General features: G+C 55.9%; 1 protein-coding gene across 10 annotated transcripts in view; it reads right to left on the bottom strand.

Moving 5' to 3' along the window:
• Positions 1–384: 384 nt before the first annotated feature.
• RREB1 (ras responsive element binding protein 1) overlaps positions 385–19375 on the bottom strand; it is a 177573-nt gene continuing 158582 nt past the window's right edge. For 9 of the 10 annotated variants that reach the window (XM_079933232.1, XM_079933233.1, XM_079933231.1 and 6 more), the window contains 4 exons: positions 15658–18550; positions 9027–9191; positions 2900–3715; positions 385–1655 (listed from right to left, as the gene is read on the bottom strand). In XM_079933232.1, the coding sequence (XP_079789358.1) occupies positions 1144–1655; positions 2900–3715; positions 9027–9191; positions 15658–18550 (4386 nt within the window). In that variant the 3' untranslated portion in view covers positions 385–1143. The remainder of the gene's footprint in view (positions 1656–2899; positions 3716–9026; positions 9192–15657; positions 18551–19375) is intronic. The other variant, XM_079933229.1, reaches the window with a different exon arrangement.

Below are 19375 nucleotides of genomic sequence, written 5' to 3'. Positions count from 1 at the left end.
CGCGAGGGACAGGTCCTGCTGCCTGGCTTTCCCGGAAGCCCAGGCACGCACCTCGCCTCCTCTCCCCTCCCCGGCTGCCCTTCGGCCCCGCAGGCGGGAGGACCACACGGCCCCTGCTGGGTTCTGCAGTCACGGAAGAAAGGCTTGTCTAAGTACAGTAGAAGAGCCACTGCCCGGAGAGCCAAGGACAGCTGCGGGCAGACGCTCACGCGGGGACCTGGGGGCGGCCCAGGTCTCCCAGGACAAATATTGCCCATTTGTTTCTGCTGACTGCAGAGACCAGCAAACTGATGAACTACAAATAATAATAATAATAATAATAATATTATTAATACATATACCGAAAAGGGGGGGGAAATCAGATACATGACACCTATGCATGTTTTCCATCAGTTCAGTTGCCAGGGGAACTCTTCTCTGTCTTGAAACTTGAACAGTAATGGCCTATCTAACGCTGAGAGAGTGGAAACATGTACGAGGTCGAAGCTAGAATCTTTCCTGGTTTTGGCTTGAACCAAACTGGAAACCTTCATCACCCACATCCTGCAATATATCGAGGACCAAGTTACAGCTCCACCATGTAGCAAACAGGAAAAAAAAAAAAAAAAAAAAAAAAGTCTAGTTGAGAAATGAGCATCTTATCCACATTTCCTCTGGGAATTTACATGAAATTCACATCACTTTCTTCCAGTTATTGGCCATGGGTATCCAAGGGCATGTTTTTTTTTTTCCCTTCTGTTTCCAGCTCACAGAACAAATGTTACTATCACAGAATTGCAAAAACAAGTTAACACACACCAAAACAGAAGGTAAAGTTAATGCTTAAATGAAAAGGTCCTCTCCAAATAATTCATTAAAATATTTGTTTTGTTTTTTAAGAAGTCATTTCGGGAAAACACAACACCCAAGACGACACCAAAGGGCTGGTAAGTAGTTAAGGCACTCGAGTCGAACGTGCTGCATCTCCGCATGGGTCTGTAAGGCTATGGCACTGAGCGAGGCGCCTGCCTCTCTCCCTACCCCCCTCCCCCTCCCTCCCCCACCCCGAGAGCTGAAGGGCACTGAGGAAACCTCGGGAAATATAGACTCAGGACATTTTGCTCTGCTGGCTTTCGTCTGTGTGCTGGGGGGCAGGCTGGGCTGTCATTCCAGGCCCAGGAGCGAGGCGCTGTCGGCAGCGGCCAGGAGGGGGTGGGCGGGCCTCCTGCCGGGCAGCTCCAGCAGGTCCTGCACGAGGGCCGCCGGGCTCTCCCGCTCAGGGTCACCCGGGGACGCCTGCTCCTTGGGGCTGCCCGCGGCAGCGGCCCTGGGAGCACTCCTGCTGGCCTCAGCCTGGCCGGCACCCGCCGTCCGGCCCGTCGCCCTCTCCTCCCTGCGGCCGGCGTCCTTGGGGGCCAGGCTCTCCTTCCGGCTGCGGGTGACGGCCACGTGGTTGCTGGCGAGCAGGGCCGAGTCGGCCTCACTCTCCGACACGGGGTTGGTGCCGCTGTGGGTGGACTCGCTCTCGCTGTCGTCCTCGCCTCGCTCCTCCTTGTCGCTGTCCTTTCCGTGCTGCTTGGGGTGCCGGGCTTTCTGGTGGACCCGCTGGTGGCGAACCAGGCTGTGCTTCAAGGTGAAGGTTCGCTCGCAGGTCTGGCATTTGTACGGCCTCTCTCCTGGGGGATGGAGAGAGATTCACGGCTGTCAGCAAGGCCACCGGCACCCACCTCCCTGCTCCGCATGATAGCAAGCGAAGGCCCTAGGGGGACGGCGGCTGGGCCGGGCCGGGCCTCCCTCCCGCTCACAGGAAACCTTATCTGTCTGAACTGGCAAAATGGGGAGGGAGGAGAGTGGAGGCCCACACAGCCCTGTCTCCTCGTCCTTCAGCCCAGGGTTTGCACACCTGATCCAGGAACCAGAGTCCCAGAAGCGGAACCTCAGGGACAACAAGACCGGCCTGAAAGAACCCAGTAGTGGCGTCCTTCCCAGGGTCGGGCACCATCGCCAGGGACCCTGTAGGGCGGCACCTCCCAAGTCGAAGCTGCAGGTATGCTGTGTTCTGACTCAGAGCAGCTGGGGCTTCCCCTCTCGCCTGCAAACACGGAGCTGAGAGCAGCTGAGAGCACCACCTGCCAGTACCCCGAGAATCTCTCTCTGCTGGGAGCCAAGCTCCGGTGCCCTCAAGTCCCAGCACAGGGCCGTGGGTGTGTGTGTGGGGCACATGTGCACCTTGGCCGCTGGGAGGAGAGGGAAGCTGAAACCAAGACACAGAGGAGCTTTTCTGTTTGGTGGGGGAAGAATCGCTTGTATCTTCTGGCTTCATGAGGACATCCAGGGGGCCCTTCTACCAAAACAACAGCCGCTGCTTTGGGGTTTGCAGCCTCAAGCCCAGAGGCGGTGGATTCCAGGAGGAGCAAGGACGTGCCCAGGCAGCAGCCAGATGACCGCCCCACTCAGCCCCATCAGCCCCGCTGCTGCACAGCCGACCTAACACCTGTTGGCTGACGACGAATCCCGGGTGCCTCCCCACACAGGCCTCGGGCCGCGAGCCCCACGGAGCCCCACCGCACCGCCTGCTCCGCCGGCCACACCCACATTCTTCTAGATGCTTCTACCAGGGCGGCCATCATCCCCATTCTAGAGACAGGACTACGGAGGCTCAGAAGACTAAGGGGCCGATCAAAACGCGCTGGCAAACACCACTCCGCCGTCCACTGCACCTGTGCCCTCCTAGTGCTAAGAGTGGGACACGCCCTCAGAATTCCTAGCCCACTCGGGCTCTCTCCCTGCTCGGCAAGAAAGCCCTGCTGCCCACGGTGGCTGGAAGACGGGATCCTGGCTGGCTCGCCGCCCACCCCCCCCCCCCCCCCCGCCCCGCAACCTCCACCAGCAGCCCTCCCTCCGCCCCCGCCCCCCTCACCTGTGTGTGACCTCATGTGCCGGGTCAGGTCCTGCAGGGACCAGAACCTCTTGCTGCACACACTGCACACCTTCTTCCTCTTGTCCGCCTTGCTGGCCACACTCCTGGGGGAGTCTGTCTTTGGCTTCTTGTCGTCCTCACTCTTCTCCGAGGGCTTCCTCTCGGCCAGGCCCTCCCCATCCCCATCCGAGGGGCCCTCGGCCTCGTCGCTCTGCTTCTCCGCAGGGGCTTCAGTCACGGCCTCCGCCTGGGCGGGGGGCTCGGTGGCCGGGGGCTCGGCGGGCCTCTGTGGCAGCTCGAGGGCAGTGGGCGGTGGCGCTTCAGGCTCCTGGGGGGCTGCGCTCCTGTCCCCGGGCTCCTCGCGGCCGTGGGCCTTGCGGTGGCGGTTGAGGGTCCCGAGGAACTTGAAGCTCTTGCCGCAGACGTGGCAGGCATGGCGGGCGTGCCTGTGGTCCTGCACAGCCGGGTCCCCGCCGCCGCCCGCGCCGGCCTCGCCCTCGGCCAGCTTGAAGCCCATCAGCTTGCTGGCGAGGTTGAGGTCTAGGCTCTTGTTGCTGACCGTGTCCTCCGCGGGGCTGTCTGCGTCCTCATCCCACTCCCCCTCCGCGCGCTCCTCCTCGGGCTCCGCGTCCTCCTCGGTGCCCCTCTCCTCCCCAGCCAAGGGCGTGGCTGCCGCCGGCTCCGCCTCCTCTGCCACCGACTCGTCCGGGACCGGGCTGGGCTCGGCTGCTCCTTCCGGTGTCGGCGGCTCCCTCTCCCGGGAGGTGAGGTCCAGCACTTCGCCGCCCGCCGATGCCTCAGCGTCCGACTGGCTGTCTGCAGAGCAAGCACGGGGCAGGCTGAGACCCAGGCCACCAGACACGCCCCTTCCGAGGGCTCGCTCGTGACCCACCCCCCGGGGGCCTGTCTCCCAACCCCCGCCAGGACTTCTCTCACACAAATTCCCCTCACCCCTTACGTCCCTCAAGGGCCAAGACAAATCTGGGGTTAATTTTTAAAAGGCAGAAGGAGCAGCCGCACACGGGTGCACACAGGCTGGGGTCACAGGGTAGCTGCGCCTGCAGCTCCCGGCCTCCCTTCCCCGCCGCCCCCATGCCGAGCCAGCCCCCTCCACGGGCACACACAGGGATGCTCGGGGCCCCCAGGGGCAGCCAGACAGAGCGACGGCGAGAGAGGACAGCTGGCACATTCCAGAGACTCGCAGCACAAGGGAGGTTGAGGAAGCTGAGCCGTAGAAGTTATTTTCCAGTGCAAAGAGGTTGTGTACACATGCAGCCTACACAGGCCTGCCCCCCAAACACGGTATCTGGGAGCACCTCACAGGAAGTGGCCCAAAGCGAGTATTCTGTGTATGTGGTACACATGCTCCCGCCTGACGGCGGGCTTCCAGTAGAGGTCCCAGGCAACAGGAGACGCATGCACACCTGCAGCCCCCCCCCCCCGGCAGCTGTCAGGACCCCATGTAGGGAGCGGAAACATTTCCTGTCTCTCAAGTGGTTCCTACCTGTCCAGTCTCCACAGCAAAACCAGATGTGGACAGGCCACCAGTTTCTATCAGCCTTCTTAAGGGCTGGCCTGGTGGTAACAGTATCGACACCAAAGAGATGACGGTATTTCTCAAAAGCACCATCTCCTCTCTATTCTGGTTGGGCAAAGTCTTAGCCAGTATTTTATTATGTGCTCTGATAGTGGAGCTAAAGCTTGCTGAGCCCGACTAACTACAGATGCAATGACCAATGGACTACTGCGGCGTCAGGCTGATAAAATGCGTTATTTCATGGCACATGTGTGACACGCACCTCCCTCATCATGCCAGGTCTCCGATCACAAGTTCACACATCTAACCTGAAGTCTCACCTGATGAGAGCAGACCACCGCCACACCGACCCAGGCCCGTGGCTGAGTAGCAGGCTCCACGACTCGCCACCAACGCAGCCCTGGGCTGGGGGCGAAGGAGCTGCACCAACCCTGCCACGGTCATACTGCCTGGGGCTCTCGGCTCACCTACAGCGGTCTACGCGGCTCTCCCACTTTACTTCTCTTCACTGGTTTTATTCTGACTACTTTTTGGCAACCACTGTTTGAGTATCTTAAAAGGTTTCAGAAGGAAACAAGTAATTGTGGGGTGAATATAAAATTTCTGAAAGAAATTTTGACAATTTAAATGATTTCTGACAATTATCCAAAAGATGAAAGAAGATGACCCCTGAGACATGCACACCAACATCGAGGCCATATTCCAGGGGAAAAACCAGCTACTCATTTTCTTGAATCACGCAAATGGAGAGCACCTATTAAATGGCTTTTGGTATAAACTCCACGATAAAAAAAAATACAGAATGCTTGGTTTCCTATTTGTTGGTTCCGTGCGTAGTTAAAGACAAAAAAAAGACAAAACAAAAACAAAAACAAAAAAACGGCGAGGGGAGGGTTGATCTCTGGTTACTCCCTATTTGTCCCAGTATACTCTAGGCTGTTTCACTTAATTATTAATTTTTTTCCACCAAAGAGCATGGATTATTTAAAATTTCAACTGTAGTAGGATATATTTAAGATGATAAACTTTTGGGGGAAAATTCACAGTGAATTCTGAAATCAAACCCAAGTAAAAATACTACGAGAATACACTAAGATCAGATCGTTCTGACTCCTGGGCCCTCCCTAAGTGTGGATAATGGAGAGCGCACCCTAAAAGCAATGGGAGGCCAACTCGCTTCCTCCGAGGAGTGGAGAGGGCTTGTTGCGTTCTACCCAACGTCCACTAGGGGGCGGGTTTTAGCAGGGCAGCCGGTGCCCTTCAAGTTCCCAGCAGCACCAAGGGCTCTTCTCAGCAATTCTTGGGAACAACGCACTTAGCCCCCCTCTGTCTCGTGAACACCCGCCTTAAGCGCCTGGTCCTATCTTGACCTTGTCCTCCGCAGCAGCTCACCCTTCCGAGTGCAGGTGGCGGAGCTGATGACTTTTGTAAGCAATGCGGCTTTAAAAATGTGTTGATTTGGGGACTTCCCTGGCGGTCCAGTGGTTAGGACTCTGCGCTTCCACTGCAGGGAGCCTGGGTTCGATCCCTGGTCGGGGAACTAAGATCCCGCAAGCTGTGAGGTGCAGCCAAAAAAAGAAAAGAAAAGAAAAGAAAAAGGGGAGGGGAGAGCGGGGGAAGAAAACTGTGTTGATTTTCTGTCCCTGTCAGCCAGTCCTTCATTCGTGATGCTAATCTAAGAAAACTGCTAGAGGAAGCAGACAGAATCTGAAGGCACTAGTAGATAAGAAGCCCAAAGCTCCTCCGATGCGATGCGCAGTGTGGAGACTTCCAATGCGATGCGCAGTGTGGGGACTTCCACGTTAGCGCAACAATTAAGTATCTACTGCTTCCTAGAAATGTCGCGTCACCCAACTGAGGTGACAACGTACTGACCTCAATGCCTACCTGGCTGGGCAGGGGCACAGCCTCCACTTTATCTAGACCAGCACTCCCCGTGGTGCAGTCCATGCCCGTACGTGGCCTTCTGGGCCAGCAAGGGTGCCACCACTGAGGGACAGTCTTCAAGTGTCCACGCTGGGAAATTAATTCCCTGGCGGTCCAGTGGTTGGGACTCGGCGCTTTGACTGCTGTGGGCCCGGGTTCAATCCCTGGTTGGGGAAGTAAGATCCCAAAAGCCGTGCGGCGAGGCCAAAAAAAAAAAAAAAAAAGTCCACGTTTACACTGATTTGAAAAGTCACATGCAGGTGCCCACAAATAGGAAGGCTCCTACAGACATCATCTGAGGAAGAACCAGGAGCATCCCCTGAGGGCAAAGTGGGCCAGGGTACCTCTGCCCACAAGAAAGTGAATCAAAGTTTCAGCCTAGCTTTGAACTATCAATATGTCCCTTTCAGCTAAAACTGCCCCCATCGGAGCATCTTCAGCATGCCTTTGGGGGAAAACCTAGGGCGCATTTTTGTGAGACCTTATGTGATCGAAAAAGTCAGACCTACGTTGCAAAACATGTCCTGGGATTTTAAGAAAATGCAACCTAGGCACATAAACCTAGAAATCCCTCAAGAACTGCCTTGGTCATTTCCTGCCTTTGTGTTTTTACGGTCTTTCCCCAAAGCCTCACTTTTAACTTCATGGGAGGGAGCCGGAAAGGAAACCTTCACTCCCTCCACCATGCTCACCTGGTTTAAAAAACTTCCCCTTGAAATCACTGAAATCCACCTCCCTGACCCTCCTTCTCCCCATCTTACCTCTCAGCCCTCTTTCTCACCACGGATTGTGACCACAATTAAACCAAGCCTATATTTTTCTCTTTGCTGGTTTCACGTTACAACTCTCACTGAACTTTCTTTTTCCAGAGGCTTTGTCCCTTAAAGGAAACCTACACAACCTCCGGGCAGGGTCAGGGCAAGGAGGGCGCTGATGGGACTTGGAAAAACAAAACTCATAACTGCAATTTAAAAGATAAATTCACCCACCATGAAGATGTGGGCTGCACCGAAGCTAAGATATAAGTTCCGATTGGCTTTGCGCCTGCAGGAGCCCTGGTTTTGGTGTTCCTTGATCATACAGATCAAGATGCTGAACTCAAAGTATGTTACACTTTAAGACTTGTCTGCCAGCGTGGGAAACCAAGGGCTCCCCGCGGCCACCTCAACTATCAGCTTCTTTCCCTCCTTTGGGACCGTGATGGGCTGTGAGAAAATGGGCTGGGTAGAACGTGACGTGGCAGCTGACACTCAAACACTGAGAGGGGTCATCCCAGTGAAGGTGCGCTCTGCCAGCCTCGCTGCCCGTTTCCTGGGGTTGAACGGCAGATCACCCAGCAACCTCGGGCTCGAGGGCACCCAAGTCACGGCAAGATTCCGTGGGGCCTGTACGTTTCTCTACTCAAAGATCCTGGCGAGTCACGTGGACCTGGACGCTGGAGGGGGCGTGGCAAAGTGGCCTACACTTCTATACCCTGAGAGGGTCTGGGTTCACCACAACCGAGGGCCGGGCCGTTCAAGGGCTTGTTTCACTGGGCTCTGTGGGAGGTGTGGGGAAAGAGCAGAGGGCTCTGCACCAGCTCCTCTTCCTGGAGAGGCTGCCCGTTCACTGCACCCCTCTCCCCCGTAACTGGGACAAGGACAAGGGGGCCGGGGCTGGGGATGAAGCCCGACCCTCCAGTCCACACTCACTCACAGACAACACAGCCCCCCAACCCACCCAAGTCTGAGGGGGAGAAGCCCGGACACAGTCACAACTCTAGAAAAGCACATTTGGGGGGAATCTCCTCAGATTCAGAAAAGGGGGAAATGTCAAGCTTTCCAGATTTGCCAGACTGAACCCATACCTGCAACAGTTATTCAGCACTGGCCAACCAGCCCTGTGTCTGAGTAACCCGCAGCAGCCCATTTTCTGTTTTATTTGTTTTGGGGGGTGAGGGACACAAAACCCCAGCAGCTGGAGATAATGGAATATACTGAATAGAGGACACGAGTAAATACAGAAGCTGTAAGGAAAAAAAAAGGTGGCAGGAGACGCATGGGGCAGCTGTTAATTGCTCTATAGGGGCCGGAGGAAGGAAGCACATATCAGCGCATGAGAAGAATACCCGGATTCGGGTCAAGCAGAGATGTGATTAAAGAAAGGACATGCAGAGTGCTTTTTCAAACAAGACAAAGTTTTTTTTACTGGGAAAAGAGTTATTTAAAAGAAAAACACCCCACCCAGCCCGGCCCCTCCCTGCTGAGGGTGGAGCGTCACTAGTTCCTGCAACACCCTGGCAGCGAGCGGGCCCATCCCTGGCTCTGCAGGATGCGGCAGACGCTGGGGTTTGAGAAAACAACACCCGAGTAGTTTCACATCCCTTTCAGACGTGTTCCTATGCAGAGCTGGACTGTGCACCCTCCTGCACAGCCCAGCTCCACAGGGCAAAGGGCAGGAACAGGCGTCTGGGGTGGGAGGGGTGGGGAACAGATCTTCTCTAGCAGCTCAGAGAAGCAGCCTGGGGGCGCTACCGTGGCCCCCATACCCGTCCTGCTGCTGGGATGCCAGCAGGAGGCCTCAGGGTCCTGCAGAGAAGGGGAGGCCGCCAGCCGCAGCGCAGAGGCCGGGGCGCGGCTAACGGGCTCCTGCGGCGCCCTCCTCTCCATCACTTGGAGGCACTACCTGTGCTATCATGGGCTCCAACATCACTCTGTTTTGACTGGGGGATAAGCCCGTTTCTTCTCAGGGAACAGGCGGTAACTCCGTGTTTGCGCAACTGGTGGCGTTCACAGTTAGATTTGGTGGAAAAGAAGGCACCGCATTTTTGACAAGGGAAGGGTTTCTGACCTGAAGCGGGAAAAAAAATACATGTTTATCTGGCTTTCTACTGCAACAAAAAAGAAAAATCGCTTTCCATTCATTCTCCTGGGATCATTGGCATTTGTCCACCCCCCCCACCGAACCCCTTTCTTTTAAGAAAATAAACAAAATACGTTAAACAAAACAAAACAAAACACTGAGAACAGTAGCAACTCAAGTGATCACCTTCCCTTATCCTGAGTGGGATGAAAGATTTGTCTTCAAAATACTAAAAGTTAACAATGAAACCAAGATACATATCTGAAGTAAAACAGTATTACAATTACAAATCTTACGTAATAACTACAACAACAAAGGTGAGTGAAGGGATCTGAGCACAGCAGGAGAACACCTATGTCCACCACAGAGAGAAGACGCCTGTGATAGTTTCCAGCCTGGCAAGTACCGTGGACGTGGGGAATCGAATGGGATGAAGGGCAACGCCCGGGGCCTCCTGGAGGAATCCTGAACCCTCTGGATGTCTCTGGGGTCCGGCCCTCCCACCTGGACTGCAAGTGCTGAGTTCTGACTTGCCGGGATGCCTCCTGTCTGACCTCTGCCCAAGGTCACCGTGGTCCTAGCTGGCAAGACAGGGGAGGTCGGCTTGGTGCACGAGGGTTCTCTGTCCCCCTTGCTCTAAGCTCTTGCTGGTGGTGCATCAGGGACCAAGGTCCCGAGTCTGATCAGAGCCGCGTGCTCCACTCAGCAGCCCGCGTGTGAAGCTGAGTCACTGAGCGGCCCCTAACCCCACCAGCCCCACAAGTAGGCCAGCTGCCTGTCCCTCCCCGGCCATCATCTGCTTCGACCGGCCTACTCTCCCCTTCTTCCATTTCGATTCCTTTTGCAGGCTCCTCAGTACCTGGTCCTGTGTCTGCATGGACGGACGAGGGGGCGAAGCCAGGGCAGACCACGAGGACAAAGAGAAGGAAAGAGGAGGGACCAGGGAAGGGAGTGGGCGGGCACCAGGACAGAGGAGGTGTGGTTATCAGCTACTGCATCACTGGGTTCTTCTGGTTTCCCCCCAAGTGCCACATTCCAAGGTTCTGGTTTCTGATTTTACAGGGAAAAGGTTTCGTGCACCGACAAACAGGACTCATAGAGCTGCAGCCAGCACGGCTGTCTCATAACCCCAAGGCTGCCACGATCACACACACATCAAGACATGTCAGGCAAGTCAATCAGCGCGGTTCCCTGGAAACACTAAGAGAGGGTGGGGCTGGGCTTCAGCCTTCCATTTAGGTTTAGATGAGCATTAATGGACCCCAGAACCAGTGCAGGCGCACAAGTCCAGGCACCCAGGGAATGAACAGCGTGGGCCTGGAGCCCCGAGTTCTCAGGACAGGAAGGACTGGCACTGCCAGCCGCACAACTCTGGGGCGCCATTTGCACGGAGCACACCGCGTGTGACCCCGAATCCCCACACTCCAAGTATGAGCATCAGCAGTAACCAAAGAAAGGGGACGTCCACCTCCACCTGAGCCATGGTTCCAAATCACTGGTAGGGTTTTTACGAACACAGATGCCTAGAACCATCAAACACCACGGAATTAGAAGCCTGGGAAGGTGGAATCAGACACTCAGAAACTGGACCCGTGCACCTCTAAGGAGCTCCACTTGGGCCTGAGAGGATGAAATGGAGAGCCCGACTGCTCCACAAAGCTTGTAGGTGTTTTGCACTAAATGTATAAAAATGCTCACATTAAAAAAAAAAAAAAAATCACGCTTTTTGCGTGAAGACTAGTTGTAAAGTATTTTAATGCTTTTTTTGTGCACGCTTCTTGCTTTTCACTAAAAGTTGAACATGATGTTTAATAATTATTCAGGCTGTGTTAAGTAAGAAGAAAATACTTTTCCTTTAATATTTCACTGTCAAAAGGCAACATCACAGCTTCCCTGAGTCAGGCCAGTTTGGAAAACAAGAGAACCAGGCTCGAGAAGAAAACAAGTCAGAAGCTGTGACTATGAACTGTGATCTGGCTCTTGATTTCAAATAAAGCAGTTAGTTTCTTGCTTCTTCCTCTTACATGATTTGCTCTGTAACTTTCACACTGGTAAATGCGTCACTTGTACAGCTGGTTTGAATAGCCAGGCTGATGTCTCATGACGATGAGGAGTCATGTTAAGGTTAAATGTAGAAAACGATTCAATGACCTAAAAGTACTGTATCCAGTTAGGAAGATTCCCGAAGTGACAACTAACAGCAGTCTTTAAAAGTTCCCATTTCACTGCATAAGTCGCACATTTTACATAGCAGTGTGCTCTCCAGACTGCATGGACAGAGGAAAACAAGAGCGCTTTGACTATTTTATGATCATACAGGTTTCAGAAAAACCTTGCTGACTCGTAATCTACGTGGAAAGTATCCAATGATTTTATTCATTTGGTAGCAGCCACAGAAGACTGTTCCAGCAGCGGTGTTTCTAAACGCACCTGTGAGCACAAGGAGCACCTCTGCACCCAAAGGCCCGTGACGTCCTTCCGCCCCACCCTGCGATGTCAGCCAGTAGTTTTCACTCTCACAGAACAGTCAAGAAACGAAGAAAGAAATTCTTCAGGAGACGATGCCGTCTGGCAGGCACTGGGCAGGAAGGAATAAAGGACGAACAACCAGAGCAAGTCCAATGGCCCGGCCTCACACCCTCAGACGCCTCTCCGTACCCCGCCGCCCGCCCCCACCCGGGGCACAGGCCTCTCTCTGTCTGTCTGTCTTTCTTTCAGGATGTGGCAGATGCAGGGCCGGCCAGGTAAACGCATTCAGAGCTGCCCCTTAAGAAAGTTGGAAGCAGCCAAACACGGCTGGTGTCAGTGCTTCCACACTGAGGTGTGTACATCTCACTGGTCTCAGCTCCGCCGCTGGTTGCCTGTGAACAGCGGGTGGGAGAGGTGGGTGGGGAGGGCCCCAGGCTGGCAGAAAAGGGCAGCGAAGCCCTCAACCATGAGAGAGTGAGCAAGGCAGGGGGCCACGGATGTCAGAGCGGGAGGGCACCTCAGCACCACAGGTGCCGACCCCTCCGTTCCACGCGGAGGAAGGTGAGGAAGGGGCTGAAATGGGCCGTTTCCTGGCACTCTCTCCTCTACTTGTGGCCTCAAAACACACGGGACGCTCACGAGGGGGAAAGGCGGGAAGAGTGAGCCGTCTTCTCCTAAAGAGGCAGCACTGTTCAGGCTGAGAAGGGAAGGAGCCAGGACGGTCCTCCTCCACAGGATGCCATGGGCTAGCGGACGAGGGGGAGGAGGAAACTCAGCTGTGTGTGGAGATCACGCCAGGATCTCACGAAGTTCGCCAGCAGACGCCAGCTTCCTCCTAAGACATGATTCCTAGAACCTGAGCCACGCAGAGAAAGGGCTGAAACCACGTGCCCCTTGCCTGAGCAACAGTGAACCCCCGGCTGGGCACTTAACACCTGGGCTACTTAATGCTGCCCATTTAGGGGGCGGGGTGCACTGGAAACATGTCTGTGAGACGACGTAAAGATGCTAGAATTCTTTGCATGCGCTAAGAGGCTGGGAAGAGGCCGACCCTCAAGATGCACAGTTTGCTTCAAGCCAGTTTAAAACTGGACGCCACTCAACAGCTTCCGGCTGGAATGCAGCTAGAGCTTAACACTGCCACCCCGGCCCCCAAGCCTCTGCCCTGTGTGACGAGGTTTTACAGGGTCATTTCAGAGTCCATGTTTAGTTTCTGTTACATGTGAGCCTCAGTCTAATTTCAGCATTACGGAGGGAGCACCTCATAGGAAGCCACGAGCCGGGCACTTGGAGATCCCACAGCAGAGCCGTCTACCGGGAAAACCTCAGCGTGCAGGAAGGCTGGGCAGGTCACATGATTTCTCAGGCTCCGTCCAGCTCCAGCACTGTACCAGACATAGCCGAGGGCTGTATAAAATTACTAAATGGAGCTAATGCTGAGATTGTTGCTGGAAGCTGAGGCTGTGAAAGGGCAAAGGAAGTTAACTGAGCCCTATGGGCGCCAGCGTTCGTCCAGGTCTAAGCGTGTGGTTAGCACCATCCCACGGTCACAAAGTCTCTGGTCAACAGCTCGTGGTCCACAGCCGTGTTCCACCTTGTCTCAAACCACTTCCCAATCTTCTGCGTTCGCACGTGTCAGGATACAGGGGGGAAGAAGAGGCACGCCCCCTGCATCCTCAGATGGAACCTGACCCTGGCTCCCACCCCCAGCACTACTGCGCGTCCCCCGAATGCCTGCAGGCAAATTACTCAAGCCTCCCTAAACTTCAATTGCATCATGGCAAGATGGGGATGACATGGCCCTCGTGGCCCGGTCACCAATACTAGCTCTGGAAGGGTTCTCTACCCGCCCGAATGCGCCCCTCAAGAAAAAAAGCCCGCAACGCCATGGCAGGAACACACGATGTGAGGGACGGGGTGGAAGCAGACACGGCCATCAGGGGACAGTGACTGTGGGGGGAGAAGCGGCAGAACATGTTCACACCTACACCTGCCCCCGCCCTCCCCCCGCCCCCGTCTCAGACTAACTCCCATCTCCTCTGCTCCGTTCCGACGCCACCAAATTTTAAACCAACGAGGTCGCTTCGGCGTTCAAAAGGAGCTTCTATCGGGCACCTGCAAAGACACGGCGCGACCCTTGAGCGCACGTACGGGCTGCTCAGTCCTCTCAGGGAGGCCGCTGGTGTGCAGGGAAGAGGACAGTGGCACCCGCCCAGCACAGGGCTCCCGGCTGGAGCAGAGGTGGGGAGGCGGTGCTGGCAGGGGAGCGCTCCTCATCACGCCCAGACCGCCTGCTTGCTCAAAAGCGGCAACGGGAATACTCACTTCTCCAGAGACTCTGCAGGAGACAGACAGCTGCCACAAAAAGGGCGGCAAGAGAGACTGCTGTGCAGGGCACCTTCTCTCTAAGAAGCATCTTCTTTCTGAACTGCTTTCTTCCTTAGAACTGTTCCCTTACTTTGTCAGGCTTAAATGATTTCAAACGGAGAGAAAATGACAGCCTGAAAACGCAGCACAGACTCTACAAATCTAGGAATTCTGGTTCCTGTTATTTGAGTCCTCCGTGGACAGACACTCCTAACTGATGCCTGGGTTTGAGGTCCCACCACGCCGGAAAGAGACGCCGTGCCCACGTGGCAGCCAGCCTCAGACAGACCCTGCAGCGTACCCTCCCCTCCCCTGCCCTGCCCTGCCCGTCTCCTCTGCACTCTCATTGCCCAGGACAGCTCTGCCATCCCCTCCCGATGTCCCAACTTGTTAGGAGAAACAGCCTTCCACGGAGGATCCACCCTGCGTGAAGCCTTTCTACCTGGGTACAGAGCGTGGCTCCCACCCAGCCCCTGCCATCTTCCCCTCTCCACACCGTCATGAGCCTCTGCACTACCGGGGGTTGCCAGATTTAGCGACTCAAAATACAAGACGCCCAGCTGAAATCTGAGTATCAGATACACAACAAATAAGTTTTTAGTATATCCCAAATAGTGCACGGAAGATATTTATACTAAAAATTATTTGTTGCTTATTTGAAATTCAAAATTTAACTGGCATCCTGTATTTTATCGGGCAATCCTATACCATACAATTCTTTATTCTGTTTTAGGTCCTATCAATTAATATTTGGGTGGTGATCTCCAAAAGGCTAAGGATCTCACCCAATCTGTCCTTAGTTCAAAGATGTAAATTTTGAATACTCAGCTTGAATATTCAGTAACTCATAATTAAGATGATCTTAAGATGACCCTAAGTTGTAGGGTCATCTGACTACTAACTCCCTGGTATAAAATTATTTAAAGTGTATTTCTTATCTCAAATTTCTCTTTAAAAATCAATGCACGACAACATTTGAAAAATACTTTTGGGATATCTTTTTGGCAACTTAAGTCTGTTACTTAGAATAATATTTTAATTGCGTGTTTCTCTCTGCAACAGCCAACAACTTTAGTATAGATAAAAAATTTTTTAAATTCTAAAGCTACTCTGTCACTGACGCTCACAATGAACAGGGGAAGAGGTAATCGCCTTAGTGAACTGAAAGGTAGCTGCAAAATTTGCAGTATTTCCCTTTATGAATACACAGCAGTCAAAAGAACTTCACAGAAGGTCTGCCATTTTAAAAGCTGCCTTGAATGCAAATTCTTCTGCCCAAGTCCCTGTTCCCCTAGCTGCCTCCTGTGCATAACCAAGCAGATAATGCCTCGACCACGTGAGGGATGTGATGGCCCAAGACCATCTCACCTAAAAACACCCTGCCTGACCCTTCCCTTCACCAGCAGCCCTCGGAGGCCCAGCCAACGGAAACAGGCCATTCTGGTTACACGAGCACACAGGGAAAAACTCTCGGCCCCATCAGGCAAGCCCCTGCTTCTGAGACTGAGGAAGAAGAGAAGCTAGGAATGGGGAGGCGGGAAGAGGGTCCCTCCTTCGACCCCACCCGTCGCCGCCCCTCAGCCCAGCGGCTGGGCCACAGCCTGCCCGGCCCTCTTACCAGTGTGCGTGAGCATGTGCCTCTGCAGGGAGCTGGCCCAGGGGAAGACCCGGGGGCAGTGGGGGCAGCTGATCCTCTGCAGGCAGCTGGCATAGGAGCTGCGCTTCGCCCTCAGCAGCCTGTCCTCCGGGGGGCTGCCCTGCTCGTCGTCGCTGGGCCCGCTGTGGTCTGCGGCCACCTCGTCCTGAGCGTCGTCCTCCGCGCTCTGCAGGAACGGACTGAACTTGTTGGTGTCCGTCGTAGCCAGCATCTTCTCGATGCTGGCGAACTCCCCGCTGGAGTCCAGGTCCACCCCGCCGCTGGTGCGCAGCCGGCTCCTCGTCCCCTTTTTCCGGCCCCTCTTCTTTGACAAGCCAGCTGGTCCCTGCTCAGTGGGCGAGGCTGCCTCTGGGCTGGTGGCAGCAGGGGGGGAGTCACTGGATCCTTTCCTGCTGGCGACATCGGTGGTGGCTTTGGAGACGGCGCCCCCTACAACATCTGCAGCTGCAGCGTTACTGCCAGCGCTCGCGGGCCCCGGGTCAGCCACCTTGGTTTTCAGCAAGGTGGGGGCCGAGGACACGGATGAGATGATCTGGGCAATGGAGGCCAGTGGGGGCAGCTCCTCTGTCACGGGGGGCTTTGGCAAAAGCAGGGGGGGCTTGGGGCGCAGCGGCCGCAGCAAGGCTGGGCTGCTTACGAGGGTGGAGTTGCCCAATAGCGGGGAGCTGTTGACCAGGGCTGAGGAGTAGATGGGCACAGCGAGTTGAACGGAGCCCTGCAGGGGCGGAGCCGGGGCTTCCGGAGTGCTGGCGGCAGAGGCCGCCGCTACAGGGGCCACGGGCTTTTCCAGGACCCCGCTGGGGCCCAAGGTCACCGGCAGGGTGGGGCAGGCTGGTGGACAGGGAGAGGCCTGCTCATTGCTCGCGGGCTCCTGCTCAGGCTTCTTGGCTTCCCCGGGAGCGGCCGCGTCCTCGTCTCCTCTCCTGAAGTTCTTGGGGATGGACAGATCGATGGGCTCCATGGAGCAGTCGTATGGGGCCGAGGCGGAAGGGCTCAGGAAGGAGGCCGAGTTCTCCTGCTTCACTTGGACCAGGGCCAGGCCCTTCTGGGAGAAGTCCAAGGGCTCGTTGAAGTCCCCTGCGAAGTTGCTGGCGGGCTCCACTTTGACTGCGACGTGCGGGGGCAGCGGCTGGGCGGGGGCCCCGTGACGAAAGCCGTTCTGGGGCTCCAGGAAGGCGGCCAGGGGCTTGCGCTCACCCAGGGCGGCGCCGCCCTCCTCCACCCTGCCCGGGGCCTCGGTGGGCGCGTCGGCGGGGCCCAGGCCGTCAGCCGCCAGGACGTAGCTCTCGATGTCACGCTCGGGCACGTGCAGGTGCTGTTTGAGGACGTGGTGGATGCAGTTGCGCTTGGCCGAGAAGGCGGCGCTGCACTCCTTGCACTCGAAGGGCTTGCGGGCCTTGGGGCAGCCGCCCAGGCCGCGGCCGCAGTGCGCGCGCATGTGGATGCGGAGGGCACGGTAGTGCTTGAGGTCCTCGCCGCACAGCCGGCACACCGTGTCTGGGGAGCAGAAGGCGTCCACCATCTCGGCCGCGCTGCTGGTCACGTACTCGATGTTCTTCTCGATGTCCTTGCGTGTGGCCTTGAGGTGCTTCTTGCGTAGGTGCCGCTCGCAGTTGGCCTTGACCGTGAAGGGGTAATGGCAGATCTTGCAGATGTAGGGCCGCTCGCCGCTATGTGTGCGCAGGTGGCGGATGAGCGCGGCCTTGTCGGCGGCGATGTAGTCGCAGATGTTGCACTGATAGGGCGAGATGCCCAGGTGGGAGCGCACGTGCGCGCGCAGCACCCCCGAGAAGGCAAACACCTGGTTGCAGAAGCGGCAGGGGTAGAGCACCTTGCGCATGGCCGGCGTCTTCTTGCCGCTGGGGGCCGTCATGATGGCCTTGAGGTCCCCCTCCGTGATCTCCTGCTTAATCTTGGCCTCCATGCTCAGGGGTAGGAGGGCCTCGATGATGCTGTCCTGCTCCAGCTGCGTCTTCATCTCGGCCTGGCCCGGCAGCTCGAGGCGCGGCTGCTGCAGGAAGAGCTGTGCGGCTGTGTTTGGCTGCGCCCCCGACTGGGACTGCAGCAGGTGGGCGTCGGAGGCCGCCTCCACGGAGCCCCTGAGGAGCTTCAGCGGCGGCGGGGGCAGGCTGGGGCTGATGCAGCCCGGGGAGGCCTGCTGCGCGTTGACGAGGGGTGGAGGCGTGGAGGTGGCCACCACCGTCCGTGGTGTGACCAGGGGCTTTGGCTTCAAAGGGGGCATGTGTTTGAAAATGGCCTGTAGAGGGGCAGCGGGGGCCTTGGACAGAGGCGGAAGACTGATCTGAGGGGGGGCCGAGGCTGCCATCTTCAGGATCTGCTGGATGTCTGCCAGCTCGATGGCTGACTCCCCAGAGATGGGCTTGACCACAATACTGCTGTCAGGCTGGATGATGAAGCCCTTCTGGAAGGGCTGCAGGGACAGATGCTTCATGCTCTCCTTGGTGGCCGGAAGGACGGTAAGAGACCCGCCCAGGGAAGCAGCTTCGAAAGGAGACAGACTCAGCAAGTTGGTGCAGCCAGGGTCCTGAGGTAGCTGACACTTGAGTGCCTGGAGCTGTATTGCTTGGTTGTCATCCGGCAGCGGCTCCTCGGCCAGTGCAGGCCTGGCGTCTTCGATATGCTGCAGGCCCAGCATGGCCAGGAAGACCTTCTGGTCGGGGGCGTCGCCAGGCAGGGCCCTGGACTGCAGCTGTTCCCGTCCCTGGTCGGCAGTTACATGGGTCTGCTTGTGCAGGGTGAGCGAGGAGAGCATGGGGAAGGCCTTGTCACACGTGTCGCAGACGAAGCGGTGCTGCTCACTGATGCACCTGCGCAGGTTCGTTTCACACCAGGCCTGCACGGAAGCCGGGCGGGCGAAAGCAGGGGAACAGAAAGGAGCATTTAGAAATGATCGCCAAGCTGCGCAGCTGCCCCGGCATCCGGCCCTTCTCCACGGCACGTAGGGTGCCCACCTTCCCCTGCTCCCTAACTCCCGGACCGAGTAAGGAAACCAACTAAGCATCTTACGAATCCTTTCTGCTCGATGAATGACGCCGATCCCCAGGGTGTCTCGGCAGATCAGAACTGAAGTACGGTTAAGTAATAATACCACAGAGGTAGGATGAATTCTCTCTTTAAAAATGGGGTCCTTGCAAGCCTAACTGACGGCAACTACCACCATCAGTGAAGAACTGGCTTTCTCTGTGACTGTGGGGGAGGAGGCTGCCTGGGAAGGGGCACCATGGGGGAGGGGGCTACATGAGCGTGCACACGTGGGTACGTACACACATGGACATATGCATGTGCACACATGGACGTATGCACATGGTCATGTACACGTGGAATAAGTCACTGAGTCTGGGGCTGCTGTGATGGAAAAATTTCACTGTTGATATCGTCTACCTCAATTTTTTTAAATTGGAAAAAAAATGGGTTCCAAAGTAGTTTTAGCAGGTGTTTTATAAGCAGAGCACAAATACAGCTCAGGCTAACACTGACCCAAAATATTTGAATAGAAGCTACAACACTAGAAATATTTAGCTGTGATATCGATATTAAAGAAATACTTAAAAAATACAAATTCAATTCACCTAGGGCTGTGTGGGGTAGTGAACAATTCACAACTTTAAACCCAAATGCCCCCAAATGGGCAAAGTACCGATGAGCTACACTCATACGC

This window comes from Stenella coeruleoalba (assembly GCF_951394435.1).
Source record: "Stenella coeruleoalba genome assembly, chromosome: 10".
Lineage (NCBI taxonomy): Eukaryota > Metazoa > Chordata > Mammalia > Artiodactyla > Delphinidae > Stenella > Stenella coeruleoalba.
Note: the sequence above shows the minus strand (reverse complement) of the source record. Positions and strands in the feature narration are given on the sequence as shown.